The following is a 12,275-nucleotide window of genomic DNA, read 5'->3' as shown; positions in this document are numbered from 1 at the left end:
TAAAGAATTTCTTCCTAATATTTAAGCTATAACTACTCTCTTTCAGTTTAAAACTGTTACCTCCTGTCGTATCGCTACACTTCCTGATAAAGAGGCCCTCCCCATCTTTTCTTTAGGCCCCCTTTAGGTACTGGAAGGCAGATTTTAGTAATAAGTACTATATAGTACAGATTTTAGTAGTACACATGTAGGAAGTTATGGGTTAATATAGACACTGAGCAAAATACACCTTCTAAGACATGAAAAAGCAAATTCCATGCAGCTAAGCCACAGAATACACCCTGTTTGAATGTATATATATATACAGACACAAATGACATTCAGAAGAAAAAGCCCTCCTCACCACCTCTCTGTCTGGCCATACCACCTTCTTCAGTCACCTCAGCACTGCTCAGAGAGGTCTTTGCGCCTGGCACCCTCCTCCCTGCTGCTGCCACTGAGGGACCGGCAGCTGGGTGGTCTTGGGGACACAATGGCCACCTTATGAACAGCCACTGCCAGGCTTTGGGGCTGGTGACCAACCCCACACTGCAGAGCCCCAGCGTGCAGTGTCTGGAAGCAGAACACCTTGGAGACCCTCCACAAGCCAGGAGCGAACCTCCTCCCCGCACAGCACCGGTTGCGAGGGACAACAAGCCTGCAGGTGCCACAACGGAGGTCTCCCCCAAATCCCAACACAAAGTCAAACAAAGAACGACATCTGCCCTGTTGTCACACTGCCTGCCTTCCTCCGAGATTGGGGTGGTGGTGTACCAAACAAGATGTACGTATAAAGGGACTATATATTTTCACATGAGGAATGCCAACTGAGATATGGTACGAGCTACAGCAGTTGCCACGTGAAGAATTCCCTGTGGCACCACCCAAGGCATCTGCAGAGAAAGCATCACAGTCTAAAATTTGAAAATGCCAAACCACATGCTCTCTTTATAATACATGCGTTTATTAAAAGCAAGGAAAAAAACATAACCAAACAAACACACACCAACAAACCACCCCGCATTTAATCCTTGATCCTTGCATACAAATCCTGAAAGACAGAAGGTGTGTATGCACTGGAGGCCAGACAATTTGCAAGTTTATAATTCTACTGAGAATTTTCAAATGCAGGAAGGGGGGAAAAAAAGATTCCATATCTCTTTAACCTCAAAGCATCACACAAGTATCAGCTAAGTCAGAAGTTACACCTCACTTCAGGCTGCACTTCCCTTTCTATACACATTTACCATTTCTAGCTTCCTTGCTCATAATTTATATAGCTGGTATACTTTGTATTGTTTCTTTTTAATTCATATGCAAGCCCTCTAATAGTCTCCTGCCTGACTCTTATTTTGAACATACTCTCACGTAGCAGCCAAACACTCATGAAAAGCCCTGTAACACGTTCACTTGGTATTCCCTATAGATGAAAAACAGCCTTAGTAAAGAAAATTCAGTTATAAGCTGTTTAGTCAGAATTCTTTTCAAGAAGCCACTGTGTATTCATTACAAGAATAGCATGACTCCTAAGAAACAACTAGTGTCATAATTCATTTGAAACTCCTGTTCCCGAAGCCTATGGGTGTTGCACATGGGTTCCTACTACATTGAATCCACTCAGTTGTTCTCTATTATTTTTCATTCACGTATCAAATTAAATGCTCTCAAGTCTAATGCCCATCTAAAGGCAATGCACTATGCCTTCAACTAAAACCATGGATTATAAATTTCATATTCAGGTTAACAACCTTGCGGGAAGTCAAACACTGAGACCAAAAACTGACAAAACGACACTCACCTAAAGCGAAGCGAACGGTATTGCTGAGGTGCTCAGAGAGATTTTCTCTCTTGAACTGTCAAAACTAAATTGCCAGAGGAGCTGTAGACTAAATTTAGACTCTCCAGGGCTGCATCCATCCATAACCTGGCCTTTTTGGCACATCGCTACTACATCAGGCATTCAGAAAGCTCAGGGGACACTGCGCTTTGCTCGGCCTACTTAGCAGAGACAAAAACACATCTAAGACTCCCAAAGAATACAAACACTTTATGACTAAGCCAGCCTCTTCCTTTGCTGCTTCTCATCCTAGCAGCTCTGTTCCTCTAACTAGCAATTGGGGAATAGGCCGGTATTGCTACAGCATGGGTATTATCAAAGCTACTTCTCCACAGAAAATGAGAAAAAGAAGGTCTGATGGCTTTTTCTGTCTTTATTATGAACTGTCACGTTAAGCTTTAGGTATGCTCTGAATAAAGCCTTTAGTAAAGGCAGAATGTCGCATTATTCCTTCTTGCTTAAGCTCAGAACGTCCAAAATTATTGCTAGGTTGGCTGCAAAACGTGGGCACCCGTGAGGTCTCACAGCTAGGTGCTGAACATGAGCATATGCCACATCTAGGTGTCTCGTGCCTCCTAAAAGTAACGCCTTTGAGCTTTTAATTCAGATTTAGGATCCCCTCCTCTCCCCAGCTTTTTTGGGCCTTGCATTTAGCTTTTTCTATTGCATCTTATTAACTAAAATGAACAAGAACTGAATAGTCACATAACAGCATGACAAACTGTAATGCTTTTTTCTACAAAAAGAAGATGCCCATACAATTTTAAAGCAGGTTATAAAAGTTCAGTTACAGTGGCTCTGCAGCTCCCTGTTAATGCTGCGAAATGCTTCATAGTCGTAAAGAGTTTCCCCACATATTCCTTCTCTTTGAAGTCCTGGAGAAATGCTCGTGTTTTTGGAAACTAATGTTAAGCTGCATGAAAGCTGCCAACGCTTCAAGGAACATCAGCCAAAGGAACGCCAGAACGAATGAGTTAGATCGGCCGTTCTCAAACTACTACCATGCTTGCTGGTGCTCTGCCTGGTAGTTGGCTGGTTATTTGTGCTACTGCTCCCCTAGTTTCCATCCTGTAAACTACACTAGAAGTACACTAAATAAACTACATGTACATTAAATAAACTACTTGGCGTTTACAGGGTAAACTGTATTAAATACAGAAGGATTCCCAAAGCTTCTTGTCCATCTGGCTTTGGTCTCTACGTGTGCATGTCTTGCATGTGAGAAAAGGACTATCCAGTCCCAAATGGAAAGGACCTATTCCATAAGACTACTGTGCTCTAGCGCCTGCAGTAATCTAGCAGAGCTTAGATTCATCAGTTCAGAGAGTAAAGTCCTCCGGACCACAGGAAGAACTGCACTAAAATGCTTCTTCAGATAAGGAACTATTAAAGCCCCTTCTGGGATTGTAATGAACGTTAACACAAAAATAAGACAGTGCAATTACCCAGCTTGGCTATCAAACCAAATGGGGAAATTCAAGTTTACAGCTTTGACCTGTTAAGATATGAATGTAAAAGAATCAGGTAACAATAGCAATCAATACAATCCAGGAAGTTCTAAAGGAAGAAAAAAATTTAATTTTATACGGGATGGAGTAAGCTGTAATGAGACAACACTTTTTCAGTTTTTCCCTTGTGGTGCGTCCCAAAATCCTCACTGGAGGTCACAGAAAAAGTTGTATAAGCAGCTGTGTAATGAAATGGGACAGTGGGTTTGTGACAGTTTCCATGCTTTTCTCCTGCCTGCCAGCTGAAGTCTCTCCATCCGATCTTTTTAAATATATTTAACTCATTGTATTCTGCATAATCAAAATTTTCTTAGATCACCTCCCCCCTATTTTAGGAAAGGGTTTTGTCTTTCTCTTCTTTTGTGAGCCCACACACATTTAACTTGATGGAGAGAATTCACTTCAAAAGCTTCCTTTCAACTATTTATGAGCATATAAATAGCTATGCAGGAACAAGTCAATAACTTGTCTAGTATGCTTCCTGTTTCAAACAATGGCAAACCTTGGGTATTTGGGGATAAAAATGACCATTTTCTTGTATCTTTCTGTCTCCTTATAAGTGTGTGCTTGTGTGTACATCTATATATATCTACCTATATTTAGCTACACCCGTATTTACACACATGTGCACACACATCCTCACATGAATATTTTCTTGGTGTATAAATCACCAAAAGAAAATACTTCGGCTAACTTCCAGACACGTAAATCTAACAACAGCTAAATATAGCATTTCAGTTTCAAGTTTAATAACTGTTAAAAAGGTTATTTCCCACATTATATGTCTTTAGTCTAGTTGATATTAGTTAGTTACATGCACTTTAACCTTCACTTTTTCAACCTCGATTTTATAGTCATTGTGCCTGCCTGCAAGCATGCAAGCCCACTTCTGCAGCTGAGATTTGTTTTTTTAAATTTTAAAGAGTAGGCTATCATCCTCCAAGGATTTTCTGTACCTTTCAGGGAATGTCTCCGAGACAGAAGATTTACCCAAAATGGCAGGTAAATTCAAATATATGACTATAAGGCCCCATTTATGCATTTCAGCTGGACCAGTAAATAGCTGAAATGTGGTAACGCGGTTTCAGTTCTATGTACTTAGACCATTGTCTTCATAAGTAAGATATTCCCAGCATGTCAGTTGTCTGGAAGTAGCAATCTAAGTTAGATCTTCTCCAACACAAACATCTTCAAATTTAAAAATCACAGTAGGAAATCAGAAAGAATCACTCCCCAGAGGCATCTGTATTCTTAGTGAAACATCAGCCTTTGTTTGTGCCATTTCTAGCCATCATCTAGTTACAGACCCTGTATCTTGTAGCTGCCACTCTGATTAACCAAAATGTCCAAAGTATTCAAACCATCACCCTTTTTTTCAGGGCTCATTACCAAATTTACTTACAACAAGATTTCAGTTACGCTTTAAGAGAAACAGGCAGATTTTCCTGACAAACTTCTAAAGCCCTCACAGCAGCTAAAGGCTCATTTCCTCAAATCCATTTTTTTTTTCCTTCACACTTATGCTCTTTTCCTGCAAACATCAGCAGGGATTTGAGGACCCTTACAAGGAAGGAAAAGGTGCTGGAGAATTTTGTTCACCTGGGGTGTGGGTTGTCTATTTGTCTCTTTTTCAGCTATGTCCACTCTCCATTTGAAAAGATACCACCCGGGTAGCTTTAAAACAAAAAAGCTTATCACTATATCCTTTTCTTGCTTAGTCAACCTTTTTACTACTTCTGTGTATCTTCTGCTACTTTTGTTCCATTCACCTCTGCATTTGTTTCGCTTTCTCAAGGCACCTTATCTTTCCATGATTAACACAAACACAAAAATGCTTCCTTTGCACATATATTAGTCTCTTTTCTCAGAGTAACTGTTTTATGTCAAAGTTAAAAGTTATCTATTTTCAACACATCAGACTTTTAAAGTGGTTTTAAAATAAACATTTGTAGAGCATGCTTTCTTACCTGAACAGAGTTGTTCGACTTTTGTGTAGTTTAAAGCTAATATATCATTAACCCATGCGATGATGTCATGTCTGCTCATAGTCTCTTGGGTTATAGAGGTAGAGTACACGTTGACCGCCATTCCCCAACTAGGAAAAAAAGGATAAAAAAATATTTTTGACATCTTGATGATCGTTTTCTGAATACAATGAATTTACTTGTTCAAAAAAAGAAGGAAGAGCTGTATCACTGCACAATCTTCTCTTAGTCATTGAGAAAGGAGGCTTAATTTTTATGCTTTGATGATACATGACCTCCTCAATGTCCTCTTGGAATTTATGACCATTTCTCTGGCTGTCACTGTGAGCTTGAACATACAAACCTAAAGCATTCTGCTTCGTGCTAATAAGGTAGAGAAAAAAAAAAAGAATGAGATGTAGCCTAAAGATAAACAGACAGGATCAGAGACCTGGGATTTTGTGACATAGTGCTGCAAAAATAGTGTGATCTGACATCTATCCCTCTTTGCCACTGCAGGGTGATCAGACTGCCTAAACCAGTATTTAATTTTCAGATAACTTCTAGAAGATGTAGTTGTCCTACTTATTCAACTACTGATTTCTTACTGGGATGGGGGCCTTTTGGATCATTAATTCAGTTCCTAACAGTCACAGAGTGAATACCAGATAATCTATTTTATCAATATACCAACCTCTATCCTGAAAGTAACTGAGACACGCACTCCCAACCATGTGGTTAGAAAGCTGGTGCAGAACCCAATTCCTCTAAATCGTTAGGAACATTTCCTCTCAGCTTAAACCCATTTGTTCTTCTGCCAACACCATCCTCCGGCTCTAATGGCTTTTTCTTCCCCAGAGCCAATTTCATAATGCGTTAGGGACCGCACTAAAGAGTCTGTCCCAGTGCCCAGGTAGGTTACATTAAACAAATCAATCCCTTTGAGTCTCTTATAAAGTCAGGTCCTTACTGACTGGTCATGTCAGCAGTCCTCCTTGAACACAGCCAAACAGTTTCAGACTGTGTTCAAATAACATTTCACCAACACCTCGGAAAATGCCACTCTGTGCTAAAATTTTTCATAGCCACATCATCTTAAACAGGTCCTTCTAGTTAGCTAAGGTCCTTTGATGCAAGTAGGTCTAATTCATAATAGCTTTTATCATCAGTCCCCAAGTGCGTCGACTGGAAACACATACTACTCGATTTTATTCCCTGTTATTCAACATTAGTCACATCTTTCTGTTGCGAGACATTGCCAATAGAAGAGGTAAGCACATTCAAATTTATCTCATAAAGAGTTTCAAAGAGCAGAGTCAAGTCATTCACAAAAAAAGTAATTAATATTCCCAAGACTAGCAGACTTCAGGAAGCCCACTAGTAACAATCCACGTATGAGATGTCTCAAAAAATGATCAAATAGTCAAAGTTGAGCTATTATTCTTGGAAAGAAAGGGTTTGGTGGGGACTGCACACCTTTGTCTCTAGTGACACCTTGTAGCTAACATTTAACTGGCTAGCTTTGGTGCCAGTTCTGCCACCTCAGCCTTGGACCTCAGCCTTCTCCCCCAGTGAAAGAGAGCAGGATGTCCTCTCTGGGATCTGAGGTCTGCGTGGACTATTTTCATTGGCAATTTGCAAAGATGTTAACTGTTTGAAGCTTGATAGACAAGCTTGCAGAGAACACAAAGACTGCAGGTTAACTCCATCCATTTTTTAGGTGTGCTGGAGCAACCCAAATAAAAAGTGTAAAAAAACCACCAGCATGAAACTTGACACAATAACATGTAAATGTCTAAGTATGTACAGCAGGGAATGCATATAAAATACAAGATTGACAAAGTTCATAATACAGGTCACCTTCTACGAAACAAATTTCACAAACACAGATCAGTCAAATTATCCCCATCTACTGATGTTAAGATCCAAAACATAAAATATCCAGATTTGCCTGATGAGAAGGAAAAAAATTAAACAAAAAGTAGGCTCAAAAAATTCATGCTCCGATAGTCAGGCTACTACTGCCAGCAATTCATTCAGAACCAGGCTGCCCCTCTACCCACTTCTGTATGGGCACCTCCAAATTACAGAAGAAATCAGCCTGTCCTCAGCCTGTTCAGTTCTTCCTAGCAGGCTCCCAGATAGCACAGCTAATTGCATGAACATAGCACTGTGTTCACTGTAACAGTTAGCAAAGGTCGTTTTCTTGGCACACGTTAAGTGCTTGGATTGAAATGAGCGCTAGGAACAAAGTTTTAGAAATAGGGAGTGCCCTTTTAACTCTTGAAACCACACCATAATGGCTAACCATGAAAGCTTAGCTTCTACGTCAGCATGGAAGGCGCTAAGCCCAGTGCAAAGGCAAACAGCACCTTTGTTACTAATGGCATCTGAAGTTTAAACCGTCACTGTTAGCGTGGTTTTTACTTTATTATTCCTAGGCTTTTCATATCGATAAGAAACAGAAAGATACTACCACTGTCACTATTGAAGTAACGCGTTCAGTATTGTTTGTAAGATCAGTTCAAGTAACAGCTTAATAGTGACTTTATTATTCACTTCAGATTCAGAATAGCGAGTTTAATATTAAGCCAAAAGACCAATATGGAACATTCCACTCCTAAAGAAGCTAAAGATATTTAGATGCTAACATTTGAAGTAAAGCTACTCTGATTTGCAATTGCCACTACTTCATCCAAATTTTAATTGCCCTCTCGAGACCAGGCAGAACTCAGAACAACCATCAACTACCTGTAGTGAAAGCAGCAAGTCTACTCTGCTAAAAAGATCAAGAAAATCCACACGCAGGAAGGAAGACGAAATTCCCTCATCATCTTCTTCCAAAAGCCACTGCAAAGACAAATACCTATCCTTCTGCAAGTGTCAGGAGAGCAAACAACCTGCTTTGCTGCAGTGCACGGGATGGAGAACTCTACTTCAGGAAACAGTAAGCAAATTAATAACCTTGAGATTTACAATGATACCCTGAAGGATATCTGTAATAGAACTTAACGCTGTGACTGCACATGAATTATGGCCTATGGGTCAAATGAAAGTTCAGGCTATTTGTTAGAGACAATAGCTTCACATTCACACACACAGATAAGCATGAGGGTGTATCAATACAATTTTAAACAAGTGTATGCAAAATGAAACAGAATTTCTGTTTAAAAAAAAAAAATCAACAGTGTGCCATTGCCATTTATTCTCAGTGACTAGTTAACATATGTCTGAATCCTCCACAGCCTCTTCTCTCGAAAGAGTTCACCGTGTCTTTGCATTTCTCGAAAGAGTTCACCGTGTCTTTGCTTCTTCTGTCCCCCACCCTCCTAATGGTTATGTTTTAAATAAACTCAGCTGGGAAAAGTTTCCTTTACAGTAAGCATGTTCTAATTTGGTGCTCAGATACACACATATCCTGTTTGCCACACAGGCAGACTTTGAGAAAAAAACAAAACAAAACAAAACAAACCCAAAACAAACAAAACCCAACAACCCAACGAGCAGCCAGGCACAGGTAAGGGAGCTGCCATGCTCGGCCACAGACAGGAATCCCTGCGCTCGACATCCACAGCTGGGCCCGGGTTTTCTCCAGGCCCCAGTTCCCCACGTGCTGAACTGCTTTGAAAAACGCAATCCAGATTCAAAACACATATTAATAAACATCTGTGAGGCAACACAAGAGAACAGCTGGACAGGTGGAGACTCACTGGCTGCACGCTGTGAACAGCCAAGTAGCTAACAACTTACTTGTATGTCCTAATGCACTACTACTTCCCAGTAACGTTATTTACATTTTCGACTTATTAGGCTTTCCCTTGTTTAGGCTGAAGGCTCTCAAGCATAAGGCTGCAAAGAGGCTTATACAAGCCTGAAAATCAGCATCTACCTCATCGAGATCCTTAAGCTTCCACCTTCCATAGAGATGCCTGGCAATCCTACAGCAACTATAAGCCGATTGAAGATAACGCATCACATCCCCCACCTCTGGCCGTTACAGTTCTGCCTAACCACAAAGGCCTCTGCCTTGTTTTACTTATAAGAAAGTGAGATTCAAATCCCCAATAAAGACGAATAAGCCATAAGAGAGTCTTCACATATTAATCCAGGCCATTTCAGAAAAACACACGCGCATAGCTAAGCGCCCCAGACCCGAGTCCAGAGCATTACTTAAGTGATGAAAATCATGTATATGCTTAAGCAGTTTCCCCAATCAGAAATATACTGGCTCAGCATGTCCAATGGTAAACGTTACACCCAAAGGCGTATTAATTTTTTAAGGCATTACATGCAGCACTGAATGCTCGGCCATTAGGCATTTTCCACTGCTCTTGCTGCAGATAACTACAGCTGTTGCAAGGTGTTATCCAGCTGTGTTTAAGGACAGTTTTGCAAGAGGCATATTTATTTTTCCGGGCAGAAACTAACAGTTGTTGACAGCAGAAGCTGCATTACGCCAAACCAGTAATAACGGCAAGAGTGGGAGGATTACAGCAATGAATCTATCTGCAGTGTAAAAACTTATCGCACGTGCCGCTGCCTCTGAACCGGCAAGGCTTTCCTGGTTTGTACAATTAGGCATGGCATGATGTTAAGTTTTTAAAGCAGTAGAAAGCCTGTACGACAACACAAAGAGCGGACTTCTGGAAGCTGGTACCTGATAGCATCAGGATAAATACTGCCAGTAAAACAAAAGATCTCGCACCAAAAATTACTGAAGCAGAAGGTAGAGAGCAGAAAGGCTAAGATGTAGCTGAGAGAGACTGCTGTAGCTCCTGTTGGAAAGGCTTTCTAGATGTAAGCTACTGCAAAACAAAAATCCTTGAAGGAAGAATCCTGCCAGCCTCAGTGGCCACATCCCTGTAGAAGGCAAATTCATCCTTTCCCATCATCCTGAGATGGCAGGTGATTCGCAGCTGGACCTTGCCAGCTTCTTTAACATTCACTGCATACAGCCTTGCCACAGCCATTAGAGGCCAGTTATGCTGGAAGCTGTCTTTACCAAAAGGAGTCCTGAGGACAGAAAAATAACACAAAGCGCCCCAGCACAGCTTTGACACGGCTGCTCTTACCCACCCTTTTGACTTACGCTGTACTCCCGCAGGAAATTCAATGGCCACAGCCGGAGCACTCACATCAGAGCACTGCAACCGAAGCAGTATTTGCAGCAAGCAATGTAAAGGCTCTATCTAGTCAGAAACTCAAACAGTTCAGGATTAATCACAATGAGGTATTGCCATGGAAAAAAGAAGAAAAGGAGAAGAGACTCCTCTGGTTGTAATATTGGGAGAAATTCACACCTTTAAAATGCTGAATGTCAAATCTCTTGTGCATTGTTCTCTTGTTACTAAATGGCCCGGAATCGTTAAAAATATTTTATTATCCATGTATCGCATTCACTTCTGAATGCCATTTTAGCTCACAACATGGATCTGACTTGGAAGACCTAAAATGATTTGTGAAGCATGCTACAGAGTCTAGACCATACGGAGGCAATCCATATACAGTTTGATTGCTTAAATGTTGCAGGATTACCATTTAACACAGCAAACAGCGTATTTTCTGTTGTTCTTATCACAGTTCCCTGTTTACACGCAAGTGAGTGTAGAGTACTAGAGATTTACTTTGATTGGATTAAGGCATGTTTTAAGTTTTTGTTCTTTTAAATTGGAGGCTGCCTGCCAACACTGGGATGTTCTGACCTACATAAATGTTTATGATGGGTCTCAAAGACTGGTTTAGACCCAAAGCCGAGTAACTTATAAAGACTGGTGGTTAATTCTGTTTTGTGGTACATACAGCTTTAAAAAAATTAAAAAATAAACCAAAAAGGGTATTATCTGTGAGGCAAAAAATATACTGGCTCTTTTCCAGACATTCAGTTCCCCCAAATCTGAAAAACACAATCAAAAGGATTCAAACAATATCCATAGTTTGAGCCAAACCCTCTGAGATGGCCCAATAACTAGCAATGCATTACACTGTCTACTGCATACTTTTTACAAAATAGTTTTAAGTTTATTCACTAAGCAGTTATGAAATTAGGGTAGACGACTGAAATCAGAAGAACAGTTATAAAATCCAAGAAAATGACGTAGTAGTGCTTGGAATATTTTAGGGCACCTGACAGGGACAAGCCACATTCACTGACTTGCTTGAATTTCTTTTTTTTTTTTTTATCTGCCAGCCACATTTGCGTAGCATAAGTAAGATTTTTTCATTTCTCCAACTACCTTCTCATTCCTTCATTACTCTTGCCACCACTGAAACTGTATGGCAATGCAATACATAACACCATGTCTCCACAGCAATACTAACGCCTTTTTTTTTTTCCTTCAGGGTTCACCTTTGCCTCTGAAAGTACAATACGACATTAACACTGAACTACATGGTATCTTAATTGCGGCTGAAAGTATTTGCATACCCTGAACGGCCCCTTATCAATTTCTGTAAGTAAACGAATCTCAACTAAAAAAAAAATTACATTCTTGACAAAGGACAGGGGTTCAAGAAAGGCAGACATCAACAGCTTGCACAAGATGGGGGCAATTCAGACCCTTTGGCCGCCACCATTTCCACAATGGTACATTCACTCTGGTTAGGAGTGAACCACAGCTGTGCACGGCCTCCTCACGCCGCACCTTAGTCCAACGAAGCAATAGCAGTGCTTGGTGCCGCACAGGCACTTGTTAACATGGGGAAAGGACACACAAATTTCAGTATAAAATGAATGTTACTACAAATTAAGAAGGCATTTTATTAATGGAGAACCACAAAAGCCTTTGAAGTGGGCCGAATGAGAGGAACGTAAGTGTGGCAAGGCTGCAATGTTAAAAAAATAAACTGCTTTTACTTACAGTTATTACCCTCCCCCTTCCTCCTCTCAACTCCAAGATCTTAAGCTTGAATTGCTGCTCTGATGCCCTAAAGACATTCAACATGTAAAATGTTCACAATAGACACTGGCAACTAGTCTACCTTTCACAA

General features: G+C 40.6%; 1 protein-coding gene across 3 annotated transcripts in view; it reads right to left on the bottom strand.

Annotated features, from left to right (window-relative positions):
* The window catches only part of MAPRE2 (microtubule associated protein RP/EB family member 2), a 104,281-nt gene that overhangs the window by 34,405 nt on the left and 57,601 nt on the right, over positions 1–12,275 (bottom strand). For 2 of the 3 annotated variants that reach the window (XM_082499332.1, XM_082499331.1), the window contains one exon: positions 5,292–5,419. The exons of the other annotated variant lie outside the window; for it this stretch is intronic. In XM_082499332.1, coding sequence (XP_082355458.1) covers positions 5,292–5,412 — 121 coding nt within the window. In that variant the 5' untranslated portion in view covers positions 5,413–5,419. The remainder of the gene's footprint in view (positions 1–5,291; positions 5,420–12,275) is intronic. 3 annotated transcript variants of the gene reach the window in all.

Source organism: Vanellus vanellus, assembly GCF_965231255.1.
Source record: "Vanellus vanellus genome assembly, chromosome: 2".
NCBI classification, from domain to species: domain Eukaryota; kingdom Metazoa; phylum Chordata; class Aves; order Charadriiformes; family Charadriidae; genus Vanellus; species Vanellus vanellus.
The sequence above is the reverse complement of the archived record's forward strand: the minus strand, read 5'-3'. Positions and strand labels throughout refer to the sequence as shown.